The 22884-nt window shown below is 40.0% G+C and overlaps 2 protein-coding genes across 2 annotated transcripts in view; one reads left to right on the top strand and one right to left on the bottom strand.

Annotated features, from left to right (window-relative positions):
• LOC145395417 (uncharacterized) overlaps positions 1-22884 on the bottom strand; it is a 386864-nt gene that overhangs the window by 258746 nt on the left and 105234 nt on the right. The gene's annotated exons all lie outside the window — the stretch shown is intronic.
• Positions 1-22884, top strand: part of LOC145395449 (uncharacterized) — a 56948-nt gene that overhangs the window by 5836 nt on the left and 28228 nt on the right. Inside the window, exons 2-3 of the mRNA XM_080269053.1 lie at positions 16249-16434; positions 19975-20042. Of these exons, the coding sequence (XP_080125179.1) occupies positions 16278-16434; positions 19975-20042 (225 nt within the window). The 5' untranslated portion in view covers positions 16249-16277. The remainder of the gene's footprint in view (positions 1-16248; positions 16435-19974; positions 20043-22884) is intronic.

The following is a 22884-nucleotide window of genomic DNA, read 5'->3' on the forward strand; positions in this document are numbered from 1 at the left end:
AATCTACATATGTATAGTATTCACACACACACATGGATCTAATCTACATAATTATGTATAATATTCACACACACACACACACACACACACACACACACACACACACACACACACACACACACACACACACACAAACACACACACACAAACTTAGCTTGAACTTCAAGCTGACCCTCTGCTACAGAAGACGACACTTGCTATTCGGTCATCATCTTTGGTGTCAATGTGTGTGACTGTGCAGACCAATCCTGGATCAGCAAACTTTGCCACAGAGTCGGCCTGTCATGTTCAGGTTTGATGTGAGAATATTTTGGTTGTGACTCCATTGTCTACGCCCTTCTCTAGCCAGGTTGAGAGCTTCTTCGGGAAGAATAATTCCTTCACTGCAGACGGCTCCATTATACTGTATTCTGCCAGAGGCATTGATAAGATCAAGATCTGTTGGAACTTCATAGCCACCATTTATATATATGTAACTCTTTAGTCTTGTAATACGTAAGTTTTGAGTTTTGGTTAAAGTTATTTTGGTAATTGAAGAGCAGGAGGACTTAAAGATGAATACAGGAAGTTGATCTTGATTTATTATCTTCAAAGAAAGTCTACGATGAGCAGCGTATGTATTACACATGGACTTAATTTACTAAGTCTAGTCGGACCCCTCTTCTTATTTGATCTCTCCGCTACCTGCCGGTTCTATGGCTTGCCCCATTCTGAGATCTGATTCCTACATTCTCGTTTAGCAGGGGTCATGTCACGTGGGCTGTACTGTTGTGAAGCTTCTAGAACACTGCATGTCTGTGTGTATGTACAGCTGCCGGTGCACAACCAGCATTCCTTCACTTAAGAGTTGCAAGGGTTGCTGACACACTTCCTCTCTTACCCCCTGGCTTGGTGCTTTATCTGTCTGTCTACCTATCTATCTATCTATGAGTTGTATTATTATAATATGGAGTCCTGACATCTCTCGGTCACGCCAACTGGCGGTCCTCCGACAGCATTCATCATTGACTTATGCTAATCTATTAATACCTAACATTGATTATAATATTGTATAGATATAATATTCATGTTAATATTGCAATGATCCAGTAATATTACATTTTGAACAAGTTGTATATGTAATTGAACAAATGCAATATGGTTAAATTGGTTATTGTATGACATTTTGTAAGATGTGTATGCATAAAAGTAAAATGCATATAAGAAAAAAAAATAGTTCAAAGTTAAAATCATGGTAAGAGCTATTAATATTTCATATAGAGTTAATGATACTGGTATACTTCTATATCATGTGTCATTCATTTTTGTGTGTGTGTGTGTGTGTGTGTGTAAAATTAATGCTATATACAAAATACGTACAGTTCATTCAGGGGGGTTTACTTGAATTCACACCTTATCCCCACTAAATACTGATTCCAAGTTTGCAATTCTTGCATGCATTCTGTGCATTGCGAACAACACTACTGCAAATCTATCTATCTATCTATATACCTAGGCTGCTTCCCCCAAGGAAAGGGAGGTAGCCGAGACAGGACGACTCACTCTCCATTTACTCATCCATTCAAACACATTCATTCGCATCTTAGCCCCAAAGGGGAGAATACAATACAAAAGATTATAAAGACAGTAGGTGATGGGCTATACCGATAATATGAGTTAAACATACTCAAACTCAAATCTTCCCCAGGGCTTCATTGTTTCGTTGATCAGTTGCATAGTTTCAAACTTAGGTGAAGTCAACTTAATACTTGTGCTCATGTTTAAGTCCATATCAGGCAGTGGGTGGAAATGTTTGTGTGTATGATTGAGGATGGCATAGTGATTGATGGTGGATAAAGTGGACATGGATGGTGTAAATATCGCACAGTAGTCTGGTGCTATGTATAATCCTGATGCTGAAGTATGAGATGGTGGTATATCTGGACAGACTATGTAAACTGATGTGTTATCAGTAAAATAAAAAAAACTGTGAGTGTCCGATGCGTTGATGGTGTACAAGCTTATCTGGAGCAAAAGTGAAGTTGCAATGATTATGAATACTGTGATTTCTTATGATAGCCATTTTACAAGGGACTGTTTCAGTAGGCTGAAACGTGAAAATGTACGCAAGATAAAGGTGAACAGCATGTAAATATGTGCGGCACTTTCGTTCAATTGTTGATTCACTTGCGAAAGTGACAGTGTTCCGTCTCTTGCAGACCATGATGAGTTCGGTGTCTGTGTTCATGTTGATGATGACCAAAGTGTTATTATTCTTAGAAAGGAAGGGGTGTATTTCGTATACTGTGAACAGGTCGTCAGTTATGAATGGTGCATGAACTACTACTGATGTTGGTGTTAGTGTTGCTTCTAAATATGGATAATATTGCTTGAAATCCCTACTTCAGAACAAAGGCTTCAATTTATGTTTATGTATGCCTTGACTAATTATCTGACGTAGCTCATGAACTGGAAGTAAGTCCATTGTGATCTTGCTGTTACCGGCATTTGAAATTCCTTGCATAAATGCCCTGTAATGAACTCTTGTGTTGTCTAATTGGAGTAGAATTGTGTCAATGTGTTCCGTGATGACGAAGAAGTGTTGGAAAAGTGTTATGTTTCCTTCCATGTCATTTTATTTTATCTACACTTTCGAGAGCTATGTTTTCCGCCTTTCTCAGATTTTTCACGATTGTCTTCATTGCTGAGTTATGTCCTGCAGTGAATTTATCTTGGTATGTTAGTCCCTGAGCTATTTTATTAAATTTGTTGTTTATTTCTTGAAGGTCTTCCTCTGTAGCCAATCCAAAGATGTTCCCAAGAACTGCACCACACAGGTCGAACAAACCGCGCTTCTGGCGAGTACGTGTAATGTTGTTCGTGGCACTCAATACCTCCGTTCCATGAGATGGGAGCTCTTGGATCATGATGAGCATAGTTGACTTCGCCTGTTCTATCTTCCATTTCGCTAACTTCACTATTTCATCCACTTCCTGTGTGTTATGTGCCTGTGAAACATAGCCTCCTATCATGAAGTCCAGGGTCCTCATGGGTCTTGCGATGTTTTCTTCTAAGAAGGTAATTCGTATAAGTAATCCAAACTGATTTCAGTACTCATGACATCTTTTACGATTGAAGTCGTGGCCGTTGGAGCTATGAGGCATCCTTGCCGTACTATGTGTTGGGGGTCTAAGTGAGCATATCCTCTTGCTATGTAGAGGAGAATCCATAGCATAAGTTCCTTCATCGTTATCTACTGACAAAAAAAAAAAAAATCTATTAATTTTCTAATATGGTCATGCTGTGGTTGATGATAGTGATGTTGTGCGTTACGATTGACGAACGTAGAACAATAACTTGCTTGTTATTTCATTTATAGAAGGAGTTTAAATCGATATTTAAATCAGGTAAATGATGTACTGTAGATTTTATTGAAACCGTTGCACCTATGTTTGATTGGTATATGACCTTAATTTATTTTTGTATATATTGTTGTTTTCTTGATTGGTTTCATGAGTTATGTTCGGTTGTTTGGTGGTCTCCGAGGCTGTATAATTATTGGATAGTTCCCTTGAAACTCGTTTTAAATGGTCAATATGAACTTGTTTCTCTTCGCCACATGACAATGACCTAATTAAAACTTTGTTTGCTTTTTATGTTAAATACTCTGTATGGACCCTCAAATTTCGGGGATAATTTATTGTCTCCCATATGAATGATGCCATAGACAATGTCTCCTACGCTGATAGGCGAGTTTCTTGCCTTTTTATTAAATGCCTCCGTCATTTCTTCCTTGGCCATCGTTAATTGTTTTTTGACTCTTTTGTGTATGTCCTGGAATTCACGTAAACGGAGTTTAGAGTATTCATCGTAGTTGTATATGGGTAGATTTATACCTTCTAGAATCTCATATGGTAGTTTTTTATCTGTCCCATATGTAATGAAATGTGGTGTGTCTCCTATATTATTTATAGATCCATTAATTGAGGAGTCTACTCTAGGAATCCAATCATCCCAGCTTGCATAATTTTAATTGAGAATGTGTCGTAGCACATCTAATACTTTTTTGTTTTGTCTCTCTACTAACCTATTGGATGCTGGGTGATAGGCTAAAACGTTAACCTTTTTTATATTGTATTGTTTATATATTTCTTGTAAGATATCAGAATTAAATTCTCCTCCATTTTCATTTATTAGTACCTTTGAGGTAGTAAAGTGACATATTACATTATCTGTTATTGCCTTTGCTACTGTCTCTGCTGATTAATCTTTAACTGGGGCTAAAATTACATAACGGGAAAAATAATTTGTTGCTTCGAATAAGTATTGGTTATTATTGTATGATAATGGCATCTTGAGTAAATCAACCACAACAACATCCCATGGTTGATGTGGTACAGGGTAATTACCCATCGGTGCAGGTGTGATTGGGTATCCTTTGTGTTTTGGACATGATTCGCATCTGTCTATATGATTGTTTATATCTTTTCGTAATGATGGCCAGTAATATAACAACTGGGCTTGGTTGAATGTCCTATCCTTTCCAGGATGTTCTGCATGTGGGCTATCGTGTATCGTTCGTAATACTTGGGGTATCATGTCATTAGGTACTACCAATTGGTTATTATTTCTTCGGCGTTTTAGTTGTTCTGGGTTGATCTTGTATAATGCATTATTGATTATTGTGAATTGTTCTAGTGGTACATGTAGTTTGGGTAATTGTATGTCATCTCCACTTTCTAACTTGTATATAACTTAAGACCATGTTGGATCAAGTCTTTGTGCTTTTGCGATTTCACCGTGGTTTGGGATGTCCCCTTTGAGATCTAATGCCTCGACCTGAATTGTTTTCAGGTTCCTAGATAATGTGTCGGCTATTAGATTCATTTTGCCTTGTATATAATGAATATGTACATTGTAGTTTTCCACTGTACATTTCCATCTTGCTCTCCTCCCAGAGAGGAATTTTTCTTTAAACATACCCACTAGCGGTTTATGGTCGGTGAATAAGTGTATTTCGTAACCATATACCAAATCTCGAAACTTTTGTAATGCAAAAACCACTGGAAGTGCCTCTAAGTCTGTAGTGCAATAATTTTTTTCTGCACCTTTTATTTGTCTGCTGGCAAATGCAATTGGTTGATTCTGTCCTCTTTTATCTTCCTGCATCAGTACAGCCCCTAATCCTTTAACTGATGCATCTGTACAGATAATAAATAGTTTTGTGAAATCCGGATATGCCAAACATGATGCATTTGTTAGTTTATTTTTATATTTATTAAATGCTTGTTTTTGATCTTCTCCTCATTGGAATATAGCATCTTTTTTGCGTAGTTGGAACAGAGGAAAGGCTATATGAGAGAATTGTTGTACAAATGACCTATAGTACCCAGCTAGACCTAAAAATTGTCTAACTTTGTCATTCGTAGTGGGTTCAGGAAAATCTCTCATTGCCTGTATTTTGTCACTAGTGGTGTGAATACCATTAGCACTTAATGTGTGGCCAAAGAATTTTATTTCCTTGTTGCAAAATTTGCATTTAGAAAGCTTCATTTTTAAACCAGCATCAACAAGCTTTTGTAAGAGTAGGTCTGATTTCTGGAGATGTTCTGTGATATCTTTCATTGTGATGATAATATCGTCAAGATAAACAAATATTCCTTGTCCTAAAATTCCGGACAATACGTAATTCTTAAGACGCTGGAATGTGCCCGGGGCTGTCCTCAGTCTCATGGGCATCCTTCTATACTGATAGCGTCCTCTATTTATGGAAACGGCAGTGTATTTACGTGACTGCTGATCTACAGGAATTTGATAATAACCACTTAGCAAATCGATCGTGGAAAATACATTATTTTCTGGTCCAATATTCTGCAGAATGTCGTTTAGCAATGGCATGGGAAATCGGTCTGGGATTATGTGATGTTTAGTTTACGGCAATCTACAACCGCACGCATTTCTCCATTTCATTTGGGCACGAAGAATAATGGGGCACTCCACGGGGAGACTGATGGCTAAATAATTCCAAGATTTAACATTTCATTGACATATTGATTTGCGAGTGTACGCTGAGATTATGGGATTCGGTACACAGGTAAGAAAATTGGTGGTGTATCTGGGTGCACATTAATCTTGTGATTAATCAAGTTAGGACACCCTAATTGTTCTCCGGGTAATGCTACGGTGTCCCTGTGTTGTTCCAACAGGGTTAACAAATCATTTTCTTCATCAAATTCACCTGAGTGAATTAAATTCTGTTTTATGCTTTCTCTATTTGTAGATTTTATCTCACTTGTGACTCCAGCTAAAACTATTTCAACTACAGGGGCGGGATATTTCAACTACAGGGGCGGGCCATTTTTCAGTAATAACTATACAAGTCCCATTTTTCAACTGTACTTCCCCATTCATGTGATTTATTAGAAACATCTGAGTTTGCCCTTCATCGTTCATCTGACAATGCGTTTTCTACTGACAATCCTTTTACTTTACATGATTTTTCTAAGACACGAACAGTACTATTCCGTAATTTGCTGTTTATGGTAACTTTCATATAGGAGTTAGGTGGTATAACTAAATCATTGGTGAGATAGACTGGAAAACTGATAAATCAGTACTGTTACCTGGGTTTCTAGTCCTGGAGGCTGGGGGGGGGGGAGTGAATCTATACACTCATCTGTTTGTGTATGTTTGTTTTAAGCTTTTAATATTACCAAATTCTTTTTGGTTCTGTTTTACTAATCGGTGAGAACTCTGATGGCATTTCCTCTATGAATTCATAATCAAAGTCTATTCTATTCATTTGTGGGAGTAAAGTTATTTTCTCTGTTCTCATGCATCTTAAGCCCAGTAACATATGAGCTTTAATTGCTAAGTTTTAAACGATATAAAAAATGCAGAGATTGGTCTTGTATACTCTGTGAAACTGATGTTTAACCGTATGATATCTTTTCCTGTGATTTGTTTGCCATCTACTGTATATAAGTCTAAATCAGATTCTTCCAGAAAAGTTACTTTCTTCTTATTTCTAAAAATTCTATTTATTTTTTCTTGTGTTATTAAATTAACTGGAGAGCCTGTGTCTAAAAATAAGGAAACGTTTTGATCCTCACATACAGCTGGTATCAAGAAACACTCATTTCCCAACATGCTTCCTATGTGAATTTTAGATTTGCTTCCTTTACATTTGTTCGTTTTTTTGTCGTGACTTGGTCTTCCTCTGATTTGAAAATAGACACTAATTTTTCTACTGTTTTACAGTTACTGGTCCAATGACCTTGGCACCGGTGATGCCTACAGCAGGGACCAAATCATTGTGTCTTTTGTCTATCCTCTTTTGTTTTGATAAAGTATTCATTCTTTGTGTGTCCTGGTTTTGCACAATAATGGCATAGAATGGACCTACCTCTTGACTGTGATCTGCGAGATGACTTCCCATATTTAGTGGTGTCTGTGGCGCGAGATCTGCTTGGACTGCGCGAAAACTTACGAAACTGCCTGTAGCCTGGTGTTTGTGATCGTACCCTCGATGCGTTTGGTTGTTTGCTCTGCCTGTTTTCGGGTCGTGATCGATTCTGTTCTCTGTTTTGGGTAGTTGTAGCTGTTTTCACAGCTGATTCTGTCTCAGGCACCGTCATTCTACAAGAATGTGACTGTGTTTCGATCACCCCTGCTTTGCTACACTGCATCTCTACCTCGTTCATTAAGACTAGTAAGCACATACCTGGGGTGTACGCTATCGTCTTGGCGATCTTGAGGGTCCTATCAGGTAATTTACACAAGGCAGCTACATAACCAATGATGTCCACGATGAAGTCTGGGGACATCTTTCCATCTCCTGTTATCCAGGTTGAGTTTTCTAAGGTAGCTAATAATGTTCTTTTGATCATGGAGACATAGGCAGTTATTTCACTGAGCACATGATTTGTAGTGTGCTCCCTTACAAGATTTACAATCTTATGTAATTCTGGGATTATACCTGGCAAAAAGTTTATACCTCCAGAAAATTTCTTCAAAAATTCAGTTTTAAATTCATCATATGTCTTACCTGGGAGAAGCTTGTCTGACTTAAGCGAGTTTCCTGCCGGGCATCTTTCCTGATTTATCCGAGAGGAAAAAATAGCAATTTTCTCATGTTCATCTGTAATGTGCCTTTTTACAAAGATCTGTTAGCATTGATTAACCAGTGAAATGACATCACTATGGTCTTTTTCTGTGCCAGAGAATTTCGGGGCAGTTTTATCTTCATGATAAACATAAACATTAGTTGGGGATGTTTGATCCGTGGTATTCATTTTCACTGGTTGCTGTTAACTTAACTTGGACTTGTTTAACGTTGTGTGAGGGAATAGTGGAATAGGTTTTCCCTGAACGATGAACTATGTCAAGTATATTTTCATAGGTATGCAAGGCAGAGACTAAGTCCTCACTCGCTACATCAGAGGAGGTTTGCCAATCATCATCTAGAACTGAGGTATTTGTTTCTTTATCTTTAGTTTGCGGTGAATTTTGTAGGGTGGGTGTGTTGCCCTGGTGCTCTCCTAATCGTGTATCTGCAGTGGGCGCTAACTGTGTATCATCTGGTACTAACATGGGTGGAGGTGAAAATATTCCTGTCATATCACTCAGCTAAAAAGAATTCATGTTGCTAAGTTATGGTGTTATGAAATACGTCTTTTGATTATATCCTAACTAAATAGATTAGTAAATAAGTTGTACTGAATGATAGACAGTGAGTGTATAAGTGTATATATAAAAATAAGTAAAGGAGGTCATTGTACCTAATTTAAAGCACTGAGAAGAAATGAGTAAGTATAATTACACCCACTTGATACAGATGGTCATTCAGAGAGGCGTGTCATAAGCAGCTGTCGATCTCGGAAGATAAATGCATAGTTGAATGAAGATCTCCTCTCGATAATTCTAGGGCTGTGTTGATGGACGATATTATTCAGGATATTTCATGGCCTGATGAATGTAGTGGTTAACAGTTGTACTCACAGGCGAACCTCACCATAGAACGTCGAATCCCCACTCAATACTGTCGAAATAAATGAGTATGAGTAGGAGCTATGTGAATAAGAATGAGTAACGAGTAGTGAGTGAGAAGTACCTGGTGTCAGTCACACGTCGACTGGCGTGGGGTCGTCTCAGCAAACACGCATGGTGACTTCGTCTCACAAGATACACATGGTGACGTCGGCTTCCCACACTGGTTGCTGTGGTGAGTAACTGAGTAGCGATAAGTAGCCTGAGTGAGGAAAGGTGAGTAAGATGCGTTATAAATGTAGCTCTGGCGTTTGCCGCATCGTCTTGACCTGCGTCAGCAGTGAAAGTCAGGGGGCGGTAGGAGAGAGTGTTGGGGATCTAGTGCTTGTTGCTTTGTTCTTGCTTTTTGTTTACTTGTTTTTTTTTATTCTTCTTGCTGCTGCTTGAAGTTGCATGAAGAAGATTATAGAGTTGTATTGTAGACTTGTTATTTGTAGTTAATCGTACAGCTCGTTGATCCTCACTCGTAACTCGTCATTGCTACTGTATGGTCGCAGACTCGTAGGCTCGTAGACTCGTTCTTCTTATTGTATACTCGCTTGTGGTTACTTGATCGTAGAATTGTAGTTTCTTGATAATGTAGAATCAGCTGTAGAACTGGAGCTGATCTTGGTTACAGTTTCGCCTGCTTTTGTAGAAATGATGGTTCGTATGCGTAGAGTCGATCGTTACTGCCATCATTTATTGTTGGAACTTCGTAGCCACCATTTATATATATGTAACTCTTTAGTCTTGTAATATGTAAGTCTTGAGTTTTGGTTAAAGTTATTTTGGTAATTGAAGAGCAGGAGGACTTAAAGATGAATATAGGGAGTTGATCTTGATTTATTATCTTCAAAGAAAGTCTAAGATGAGCAGCATATGTATTACACATGGACTTAATTTACTAAGTCTAGTCGGACCCCTCTTCTTATTTGATCTCTCCACTACCTGCCGGTTCTATGGCTTGCCCCATTCTGAGCTCTGATTCCTACATTCTCGTTTAGCAGGGGTCGTGTCACGTGGGCTGTACTGTTGTGAAGCTTCTAGAACACTGTATGTCTGTGTATATGTACAGCTTCCGGTGCACAACCAGCATTCCTTCACTTAAGAGTTGCAAGGGTTGCTGACACACTTCCTCTCTTACCCCCTGGCTTGGTGCTTCTATCTATCTATCTACCTATCTATCTATCTATCTATCTATCTATGAGTTGTATTATTATAATATGGAGTCCTCACAGATCTTTTGAAATGATGTTGCATTTCTTCGGAGTTGTCCTTATATGATCTTTACATGTGTTCTTCTGTACCCCTGGGTTGCGTTCTGCTGTAAGGAGGTGACCAAAAAATAACCTGACGGGGATGGCGGTTCTTAGGCATCCGGAACACGTGTCCGACCCATCTCATTTTTATTTTAGTCAGCATGGATTCTATGCTGGCTGACTTTCCCTGCTAGATTATTTGTGTGAGAGAGAGAGAGAGAGAGAGAGAGAGAGATTATATCCTCCTACATGAGTCCTAGGATGAGCTGTAAGCACTGGATATGAAATTATTCAAGCTGATTAATGTGACACAGGTACGTAGTTCAGGATTCAGTACAGTATAAGATGATGGAGAGGCATACAGCCGTATATACTGATATCTTCGTCTCGATTCTCAAGTTGGTATTTTCAAAGACACTGGATATAAGACGTCCAAAAGAGGCCAAAAATTGTTGATTCGTGCAAGTACTTCTGCATCAGAGTTACATTTATCTGTGAACACACTACCAAGGTACGTAAATTTATCCACCTGTTTTACATTTTTATCATTTATCTGAAATGCAAGACGTTCTCCTGGTTTGTTTCTCTAAGATGTTATTTCTGTTTATTGGCATTTTTCGTAGCCCTTTTGCATCGTACATATTAGAAACGATGCTTGTAGGGCTTCTGTAGGTATGTGCAAGGTCAGAGCAGTCATCAACTCTAGGAATGAGCCATTTCAGTCTGCGTTGGTACTTGAAGACTTCTGAGAATAACTAAGTTACCGTCTAGACGGAACTGGATTTTAATTCCATCATCAGGGTTGATTTGTTTGTGAAGTAAATAGGATGTCACCAACAAATGAATCCTCATGATGAAAATGACAGGAGCCAGGACACATCCTTGCTTTACGCCCATGTTCACGTTGAAGGGTTCGGATTTGCTTCCTCTTATGGACACACGAACATTCATGTTGCATACAGACTTTTCTGGTTGGTAAGAAACTTGTTTGAAACTCCAAATTTTGAAAGAGCATTTCATGAAAGTTCTCTGTTGACAGTATCAAATGCTTTTGCAAGATCGATGAATGTAATATATAGGTCATGTTTCTACACCTGGCATTTTCCTTGTATCTGTAGAGAAATAAAGATCATCACAGGTATTTCGTTCCTTCCGGAATCCACGTTATGCTTCAGGAAGTGTTGACTCAGGTAGATGTTTTGCCAGCTTGGATTTTTTTTTTTGTGTGTGTGTGTGTGTTTGTGACTCTGGGCATAGGCTTCACAGCCTGCTACCAAGGCCCAGTAGTCCTCCTAAATACCATACACCTCTACATGTCAGGATGATATTGCCTATTACTTTGCTAGCATTCACAAGGAGGGAGATGCCCCTGATGTTGTAACAGTTTGAGTGGTCCACTTTTCTTCTTTTAGATGGTTATATTATCTCAAGCACGCCATTCAGGCGGAATTCGTTCTTGCTTCCAGATAGTCAATATGAGACTTGTGGTAGGCCATCAGGGCCAAGGCTTTTACTTTTTAAACATCAACTGGCCTGAACAGTTTCTACAAGTGTGGGTGGGACACTGAGATCTGCTGCTGGAGGAAGATTTGGGATGTTTTCAAGGATACTGTGCTCCACTAGGTTTCTTTGATTCAGTAATGCACTGACGTCTTGTGGCTATCTGTCTTGCTTGCTTGTCTTTGAGGAGGTCTCCTTCAGCTGATCCAGTAGGGGTTATGTTGTGTTAGATGGTTTTTATGAACTTGTAGAACCTATGTTGGTTATTAATATCAGTCTGTCTTTGCAGCTCTTTTGCTTGTTCAGTACACCTTTTGTTCTCCGTGTCACGCAGTTTTCTCTGGGTTTCACTTCTAAGATCCCTGGAAATCAGTCTTTAGGGCTAACGAGCTAGGATGAGCCAGCCAGTTGTTTTGTGCTCTATTTTTCACTGCATGGTCCACGGTCATGTATGCCCTCAGCATTTTCATCAAACCAGTCTTTTTTGCCAGCGAGTGAAGAAGCCTAGGGTTTCTTCTGCAGTGCTTTGAAGTAGCATCTTAATGTTCAGCCACTCTGTGTCTAGGTTTGGTGCATTGTTGTTTGGGTCTAGTGGTTGACATTGAGAAAGCTTCTCTGTAATAGTGCTGTGGAAGGTGTTACAAGTTGTCGCATCCTCTAAAATGCTCATTTTAGTTTTGAAACATGGTCTATGGTGAATTTCTGAGTATATGACTAACTGCAGTTTGGTGACTATAAGGTTATGGTCTGCTGAGCACTCAGCACCTCTCATAGCTCAGGTTATAAGAACTTTTCTTCGATATTGCTGCCTTACAGTGACAGTCAGTTAGATGCTATGTGGTCTTTTGTTTAATCTTAAATTGAAAATCGTGTTGGTTATGACTAGACTGCATTTCGTGCATAAGGAAACTAGTTTAAAGTCACTGTTGTTTATGTTACCAACACCGTGGCAACCTATAATACCTTTCCATAGATGATTATCTTGTCCTACTTTGGCATTAATATCTACAAGCAGGAAGAGTTTGGCATTATGAAGTATTTAGCGAATGGAAGCATCCAGAGTGGCATAAAAGGAATAATTGGCGGTGTCCTTTGGGTCAAGCGTTGGGGCCCAGACACTGATAAGTGTTGCATATTGGCTTTTGCAGAGCGGTATGCCGCAGGACATCAACCTCTCCGATATACTCACAGGTGATTCTTGGATCTTCTGTAGTAGGTTGCTTCAAACTGCAAAGCCAATACCATGGTTTCTTCTAATATCATCTGGATATCCCCTCCAAAAATAGGTACACCCTTCTTCCTGCTTCAGTTAGTTGGCTCTCTCCTGAATGACGAGGGTCAGGCAAGGTAGCAATATAATTTTTTTATCTTTTCAGTTCATGAGCAATAATGGCACTTCTACAGCTTGTTTGTGTGTCGTGGTCAGTACCAAGCAAGGTCGAATATTCCAGGTAGCAAGAGTCAGAGGGCTTCTTTAGGATTTTTGGCTGCAGTGTGAGATGCCTATACTGCTGCGGCTATCTGCCCTGGTGGTGTGGAGCAGCAAAAGTTAAGGCTACCTTTTCTAAACCTCCCCCCATCAGGGGTAAGCACCTGGGTATCGTCTGCTTCGTAGTGCTGGATGCTGCATGAACTGCTGTTATGCCATCATCCCAGAGACCATTGGGCCAGTGCTTACATGTGCAGGACTCTAACTAATGACTTCTAGCCACATCCATGACCTCTCATCGTCACCATATCCTGTCGCCGTAGGTCTCTTGATTTTGATGAAAGAATGAAACAGGAAGTGAGTATAGCAGTGGGCTTGCACAATGAATGGATTTTGTGCGATAGTGAGGGTCCTCAGTACTTAACACCACAAGACTTGGTCTTTCAACAGTCTGTGACAGTGGCATGAAGATTCACGGCGATCATCTACTGAGCAGGGTTGCAGGAGTCTGCCGGGAGCTCTCTCTGTCGAGCCCCGCATTCCAAGGGACCGCACTCACGGATTATTCGTTTGGGCTTTACTCCTGTACCTTTAAGCCATCCTAAGGGTACTCCGCAAGTTCAATGGACCTGGGAACACTTAATCTGACCCCCCACTGATCGCCTCACCCACATGGGTAACTCTATCCTCCTGCTGAGTCCAGGGGGAATCTTCACACACTGGTGCGGCCCACCAGATTTGCGGGGTATACAAGCCTCCCACCACGACAACACACACACACACACACACAGCACTCTTGTGCCAGGTGTTCAGACATAGGCTTGAGTTTTGTTACGTACACACACACGCACACACACACACACACACACACACACACACACACACACACACACACACACACACACACACACACACAGCATTCTTGTGCCAGGTATTCAGACAGCATTGTATTTTGTTACACACACACACACTCATTATCTTGTCACAGCTATTAAGACAAAGGCGTGTGCTTTGTTAATACCTCAGGGCTGCAGTACAAATCGTGACTGGCTTAAGTCAGATCTTAGATAATCATTTACTGCATACAGTCACACTTACTGGAGAGGGACCCCTGCTCGTGGTGGCACTAACAGGGTCGGAAGATGGTAGGTGAAGGCCTTGAAGTTAATTTTAAGGAGTCACTTTTATTTGCGAAGATCCTATAGTACAAGAACGCCTCCGAGGTGACGGGATAAAGCCATTATGCCAGTTTACATCATATATCTGTCTGGAACGTCGTTATGAAAAATATTACTAACACAGTCTTATCACGTCCGTTTACATTTAAGCTCCTTGGCTTGTATTCTTACCGGTTGACTAAGTTTCCCAACACCTCTTCCGTTGTGATTAAACTTTGGACATGGCTGTATAATGTCCTTTGTACGTTATGTGTACAAAGTATAGCGATACTGGAAGGATTTATGGAACACAGAAGAGGACAGTAATGTGTAATGAACAAAATAAATCACTTAAGAAAAGGTGTAAAGGTGCCTCCTCAACCGAAGAGAATACTGGCTCATTACTAAAACGATAAGTGGAAGATGGAAAGAAAAGTACTTGGGAGAACAAACTGTGGAGGCCTCCTTCTTCCGGAGGCTATGGCGCAGTTACCTTATTTGTCTCACAGTTAATCCGACACTGTGCACCGATATAACCAGACGAAATTGCTGCCAGGTTATACAAACGCCTATCATCTCCATCCGTAAACCCAGAAAGGAGGATGGTGGGCTGCAGAGAAAGATCAGCTTCTGCCTGCAGTCCACCGGGTTCCCATCCAGATGAACCATAGGCCACAGCAACAACAGTCACAGTTACATTGTCCGCTAATGAATGAATCACTTGAACTGGAGGTAAATCAAGTAAAGAGGCCAGTATACTATAATTTACCTTAGTGTAGGTAGCATTGCATCGCACTACACCGACCCCTCACTACAACCACTGATGGACTACAGAGGAAAGTTGGGCACGAAAGACGTAGCAAGTGAAGTCTAAAAAAAGAAGATCAAGAAATAAATCAAGAAGAAGAAGAAGAAGAGGAGGAGGAGGATCAAGAACAAAACAAAAAAGAAGAAAAAAGATGAAGAGGAAGAAGAATTATTTTCTTGGTGGATTTTCATGAAAGATACCCCCCCCCCTCCCTTTAATGCAGCCTACTCGATGTGGTGGGCAATTTAGTGTTAGACCGCCACTCAAGAATTAAGAAACACTGACCTAATCTAACCCTAACATCATTATTAAACCTAACTTTCATAAAGCTTCACTGCTGAACCTCTGCCAAAAACAACCCAAGTCTAACAATGTAACTTAGCCAAATGTAACCCTAACAATCCAACCCAGCCTGAGCTAAATTAAAGTAACAATGTAACCTAATCTCGTTTAATGTAATCTAGTACAAAAATAATCTAAAACCAGTAGTCTAACCTAACCTAACCTAACCTAGCTTCCCCTAACGTATTCTTGTAGCAAAGTAATCTAAAAATAATCGCCCAACCTACCCTAACCAAACCTCACCTAACGTAACCTAGTAGCAACCTAATCTAACAACAGTAAGCTAGCATAACCTGACCTTATCTAACTAACCTAACCTAACCTGACCTTATCTGACTAACCTAACCTAACCTGACCTTATCTAACTAACCTAACCTAACCTGACCTTATCTAACTAACCTAACCTAACCTGACCTTATCTAACTAACCTAACCTAACCTGACCTTATCTAACTAACCTAACCTAACCTGACCTTATCTAACTAACCTAACCTAACCTGACCTTATCTAACTAACCTAACCTAACCTGACCTTATCTAACTAACCTAACCTAACCTGACCTTATCTAACTAACCTAACCTAACCTGACCTTATCTAACTAACCTAACCTAACCTGACCTTATCTAACTAACCTAACCTACACCTTATCTAACTAATCTAACCTAACCTGACCTTATCTAACTAACCTAACCTAACCGGACCTTATCTAACTAACCTAAACTAACCTAACCTATCTCGTCTTCAGATTGGAAAGCTGCGGTATAATTGTCGATCATGAAGACACTGCTGACTCCGGTGATGATGATGGTGATGATGATGATGATGGTGATGATGGCAGCCTCTCAACCATCGGGCGAGACGGGAATCATGGGCTGTCGTGTTGAGAGTCCAACCAAGTATAATCTCAGGGACCTGTATGATTGGAAGATGAGTGAGTAGGATATATTTGTTTGTTTGTTTTAATGCTGTGAGATTAAACAACGTAAAAGCTGCAGGTATTGATGTGATATATGCTCGTATTCTCGTCACGTAACGAACCTCCCTAGTACCTTTTCCTTAGCGATTTATTTTTGGATATAGTTGGTTTATATCCCTTTATACATTATTTATGCACAATGCGGTGATTTCTAAATGATTACTATACCACGAAGAGGAAAAGTTAGGTTTAATTAACAAAATAAATTACTTAGGTAAAGGTGCCAGCGAGCTTCCTCAACTGACTAGAATATGGGTCAAACCGTAGCGGGGAGAGTGGCATAAATATTTCTTAGGGATTATACTAGAAATTAGTAATAGAGAAATTATGGAGCGTAAGAATACCTTAGTTATGCTCCTGTACGAAAATAAGGGTGGAAGAAGTGGGTGTAAATACAAGTAAAGTATAATTATAGTCTATTTGGTTCACCTGTGCTCCTGAGATGTATGGGGGAGTAGGGTGTGTTTGATGTCCTTGAAGTAAATGCAGGCATGTATTGTAGTACAACATGCGGACGTGGGTGTACACCGTAGGTGGATATTATAGTGCAACATGCGGAAGTAGGTGTACACCATGTAGGGTTCCCACCTCGAGCTCTGAAAAATAAGGAACGCAGTTGTGTAAGTATAAACAATCGTGGCGAGCTGAGCGAGCCTGTCCACCGGGTGTGGGTGGAGGGGGGTACGGAGGGAGGGGGAACTGTGAGTCCCCCCTCCCGAGAAAATTTTTGTATATGTATTACTTCAGGGGCATTTTGAGGCTAACTGCACTAAACACGAGGGTGACGAGGACATGTTTTAATTCTAGTGAGTCACTGACGTGACTAGTCTCTGGAATTTCTAAATTATATGATATGCTTCGACAAAGACACTAAACCATCGTGTTTATTTACAGTCATTCATGTTCATAACACAGCATAGTTTAAAATAAAATGTACCAGGATTTTTCCATATACTAAATTACAATAGCCGTTGCAAATGGTTTCATATTACACTGTATTGTCATGTAATGTAATGTAATGTAATGTAATGTAATGTCATAATGTCAGATATCCAAAATGGCTGAATGCAGCTGTTTCAATCGAGAAAACCTTGAATTTTGAATGAAATTTTACAGGTAGTAATTTTTCATTTAAATCTGAGAACTTAAAAGTAAGATACATATATAAAATAATGATAATGACCCAATAACATCATTTAATCCGGCATTGAATAAGATTTAGCACAATTTTTGTTTCTTCTAAAAAAAAAAATATCCTACGAAAAATGGAACTTTTTGAGTGAATCAGGGAAACAAATATTATCAGCCATTCCTTCCATTATTTTTCCCATGAATACTTTGTGTTGTCCCTTGCTGCAACAAGAAGCCTTTTATCTTACTCTATAGTTGTGATAAAGTCAGCACAACTCTGAAGTCTCTGCGTAGGGGGAGGGTATGACGGTCTCATCGCTCATGTTACGTCGCGTACTTCACACGTACCGGAGAACGACCCTGATTAATTGGCAATATTTATTGTTGTCGATAAAGGCATAATATTACAGTCAGGTTTTATGACTGACCGAAAAATGCGCTCACTGTAATAATAAAATATTGACGTTCATCTGCTTGACCATTCAGACAGCTAAATACGGAACAAATGGCGTTCCTTGTACGTTCAAAACGGAACGCAACAGCTCTCTCTCCAGTACGGAACGAATCCGTATTTTAAGGAACGGGTGCCAACCCTAACACCATGGGTGGATGCAGGGCAACATGCAGACGTGGGTGTGCACCGTGGGTGGATAATTTGCGTCAAACGTCACTCATCGTTTTATAAAATTTATCATCTTTAATATTGCTTGATAACAGTAAACTTTTGAAGCTAATTTAGACCTCTTAAGCTTCGGATATTACTCCTTATTTGAATTGGCTGGTTATATTCCAGCAGTTGAAAACTATAAATATGTATGTGTTAAAATAAGAAGAGCTGTCAATTTACATCATCGGCGGCCAATCAGCAGCCGCAATTCAAACACACCCTACTCGCCCTATACATTTCAGCTGCACAGGTCAGTCAAATAGGGTAGCCTATAGTCTTTTTGAGTGTATTTAGGAATCATATATGGAAGAATAATTAAAGGAAAGGTGGGGAATATATCAGAATGTCTGGTTAGTATGAACAGTGTGTTTACAAGACACGTAGTCTAGGCCATTAAGGAAGCTTCGTAATACCCTTTCCTCAGTTATTTATTTCCTTACTACCTCCTACTGCTGCCTTTTATGTTGTATTTGTCTTTTAAACGGCAACATGGATGACAAAATATAACACACTGGAGATTATTTAATGAACTGTTAGCAAAAAAAAAAAAAAAATACTGATAAGGAAAAGGTGCTAGGGAGCTTCTTGAACTAACGTTAATACAGGCTCAAGTGTGGTAGGGGTGTGGTAGGGGATGTGTGGATCAAATATTTACAGTGAGAAAGTGAAGAATGCAAGTGTGAAGGAGGGTACAGTATCTATAATATTTATGGATCTGAAAAAGGTGTATCAGGGTGAATGCGGAAGGATTATGGATCGCTTTGCGGATGTATGGTGTGGATGGAGAGCTGCTGAATGGTGCGTTTTTTTTCAATGATGGTAGTGTATAGCCTACAACGTGGATATCTAAGGAAGTGCTTAAATATCAACAGTTGAATGAGACAAGGGTGTATGATGCATCGCCAGTGTTATGACTGTATAGCGGTATATACTCGTGTACATATATATAATTGTGGTAGGTGGGGGCGCTCACCATCCACTCAATGTAGTGCTGCTCTCAGATGTCTGCCCTGTCCTCTCCTCCATCCTTCTTTCCTTCCATCTTCTTCTATCTTTCTTTCGTTTATTCTTTCCTCATCCTTCTGCCTACGGGTGACTTTACACTCCCTCTTCTGTCTTTCATTCCTTGATTCTTTCCTCTTCCTTCTGCCTATGGGTGACTCTACACTGAGTGACAAGCCAAATGGTTTCCTGTACACCAGGAAACCATTTACTACGCTGGGTGGTAATCACATAACCAAATTTTGGTGCCTGGTGGTTTAGTGGGTAATTATTGTGCTCCAATCGGATTAAGCCGGTGAAGGTTTATATCGAAGGGTTGGTTGGGGTTTATTGCTCACGTAATGCCACTCAGGGATGAGTGAGGCTGGTCACTCTCATCTTAAATGTCAGGACCAACTGCCTAGCCCCGGGCTCCTACGCTCCTCATGGGGCAACGTAGGATTGGATGACGGATGGATGGACATATATATGTGTGTGTGTGTGTGTGTGTGTGTGTGTGTGTGTGTGTGTGTGTGTGTGTGTGTGTGTGTGTGTGTGTGTGTGTGTGTGAGAGAGAGAGAGAGAGAGAGAGAGAGAGAGAGAGAGAGAGAGAGAGTTACAGTTATGCTGGGTTATGCTGGTGTGTAGCAATATTTATTGCCACATCACTTCATTCATGTGTCAAAATCTCACAATTACTTCCTTCCTCTCCCCAGCGCTAACTCAATGCAGTAAACCAAGGACGATGGAGTTTTGCGAGTCTCAAATGGGCAATTGCATCCAGGTAACATATTTCACAGGCTTTATTATAGCTTTAATTTAACCCGATAGCTCCCAGGATTCCTGTGTGAGGGATTGTGCTGGAAGGGCACGAAGCGTACTGCCCTCCGCTTGTCGTGAAGCTCACAGGTCCCTACCCCTGGGTACCCTCCATTATTAACATTTGAAAATACCCAGTTCCGTCCTATACTGAGGACACTGGGGGCAATTAGGCTGATTATTACACCTGTTAAACTCTTGGCAACAGCACACATTCTCTCTCTGGAAGTTTGCCCTCATTCAGCCTGTCTCCAAGAAGGGTAACCGCTGTCATGTATTAAATGTTTTTATGCACTGTTTTTTAATGTTTGTTTTTATACTGAATATTTAATGACTTGGTTGCCTTTCAGTTTTTTTTTTAATTCTTATCGTTGTGTCTATTACCCATTTCCTTTGAGTCGTAATCATAGAAATCCGGCGGCATTTAACCGTGCCTGCTGCACAGCCGGGAATATTTCTCCCATCCATCCATCAGTCAAACCCGTTGTTATCACCAAAACAGCCTCATCTTTTGTATTTCTGAAGCCTTTGAATCTATCTTAATTATGATGATTCTGAAGCATCTTTCCATTCGTAAACTTTACTCTGACCGTCGATATGGATTCAGTCAGAAATGCTCCACTGGTGATTTGTAATCAATTAACTTTAATTGATTTGCATTTTTCTCTGACTCTTTTTGGTATTTATGTGAAGCCTTTACTATTGCACTAAACATATACAAGTATATATACATACATACATACATATAGATAGATAGATAGATAGATAGACAGATATATATATAGATAGACAGATATAGATAGATATAGTCTTTGTACTGAAGGGATTCACATGTAGCTATGGTTGACTTATTATACTTTCGTCTTCACTACAGTTTATAAAGAGGCAGCGCAATGGAAATGGAGTGAATAATGTGAAAAAGCAAAAGCAAAACCATGACAATTGTCAATAAATGTTTTGATTGTGTTATCATAAAATTTAACATTAAGTATGGATGAATATCGTAGCACCCTTTCAGCTGACATACCGTAGTAGTAGTAGCAGTAGTAGTAGTAGTAGTAGTAGTAGTAGTAGTAGTAGTAGTTGCAGTCCCCAGACCCATCTGAATGTGATCCCAGAGACCGCAGACTGAAGTTACCCTAGTCCTTCCTTTTGGGGGATAAGGAGTAGGTTAAGGGAGGTTTGTATAACCAGGCAGTGGAACCACCTGGTCATATCGGTGCCATTACGTGAAGGGGTCCCTCTATAGGACCGGACATACCGTAAACTGAAAAAAATAATATCATGGTGGTAAATATCGGTCTCCAGTAAGTCAGGTTACATTTACGAGTACCTTGCTTCGCAGTCAGGTCAGGCTCGTTAGGTGGAATCTGAGTGGGTTAAATCTTTATACTCTGGTGATTAACGGATTTATTCTACCCCCATGAAACTGATTGGCTTAACCGTTTATGCTGTGGTGATTAGCCAATTTCTTTGAACTTTGAATTCGAGGAAAGGTTAAAGAAGGCTAATCAGGCAATGGGAATGCTTAAAAATATTTGGAATAATAACAATTTCTCTGTGCATACAAAAAATCAAACTTTATAAGGTAATGGTTAGGAGTATCTTAATTTATGGACACGAGTCTTGGTACAGCACAGTGACTATGGAAAATAAATTCTTGGTGTTTGAAAATAAGGCACTTAGAAGAATATTAGGAGTTAAATGGTGGGAAAGGATACCAAATAGTAGAATTAGAGAAATAACGGGAGTGCAGCCGATCGATGAATATGTTAGATTCTCACGATGGAAGTGGCTAGGACATGTGTATAGGAGACAGGGAATAGTACGAGGTACACCAGGGTGGGTGGCACTTGGTAGGAGAGGTAGAGGAAGGCCAAAAGAGACGTGGGTGAGGACAATGAGACGGGAAGCTGGAGATGAGTGTTGGGGAGATCTTGAGGAGTTAGCACAAGATAGGATGTGGTGGTGTGAGTTCATCGAGGCCCTATGCATCCCCGAGGGTGCCACAGGAAATGATTGATTGATTGATTGATTGATTAGCCAATTTATCCTACCCCCATGAATCTCCTTCACACTTTCCTATGTAATTCCCACGTTAGTTTTTCTACATCGTGTGTTCTTTCTCACCTTTTCCTGCCGTTTTCGGTAGGAGGGTTTGGTGGGCGGAGGAGAGCCTTCTTCTTTGCTATCTCTGTTTTTTCTAGTAGTTTTGTCACACTCTTGTAGGAGCTGCCTAGCATGAGCCGACTGGCCTACTCCAGTTTTCTTATGATCTTATCTTCTTATGTATGGAACGAGAAGGTATTCCACCCAGACCCAACCTGCAAGTCCTATTGTAAGTGTTAACTGGTGGGTTTTATTTTTTTATATTTGTAATTTTTTCTCCATCCTACCTTTAGTAGTATCGTAATAAGATCAGGTTTCCCCAGTCCGATTAAGAAAGGCACAAGGGAAAGAAAACAATATTTGGTTAATATGTGTTGTATTCTCGTGCGATTAGGAAGCTTACTATAACACCTCTTTCGTACCTTCCTTATTTATCGCCATTTTAGTCTATGGGGAGGTGGCTGTGTTAGTGTGTGTCCGGATTGAGAACGGGCATACGGTTGCGAGCGAGAGCAGGTTGAGGCAGGAGGTTATACTATATACAGTAACTCACACACGTGGCCGCTTTGCCAACCAGTGTCGCCAACCATGGAGAATTATCCCCAGATTTGGGGAATTCGGATACAAATGAGGAAATGAGGAAATCGGCTTTCAATTTAGGGATATTTTGCCAATGGCAGGGTACTTAACCCATAAAC

Source organism: Coenobita brevimanus, chromosome 31, assembly GCF_032717465.1.
Source record: "Coenobita brevimanus isolate Jiangsu-jjx chromosome 31, ASM3271746v2, whole genome shotgun sequence".
Taxonomy (NCBI): domain Eukaryota; kingdom Metazoa; phylum Arthropoda; class Malacostraca; order Decapoda; family Coenobitidae; genus Coenobita; species Coenobita brevimanus.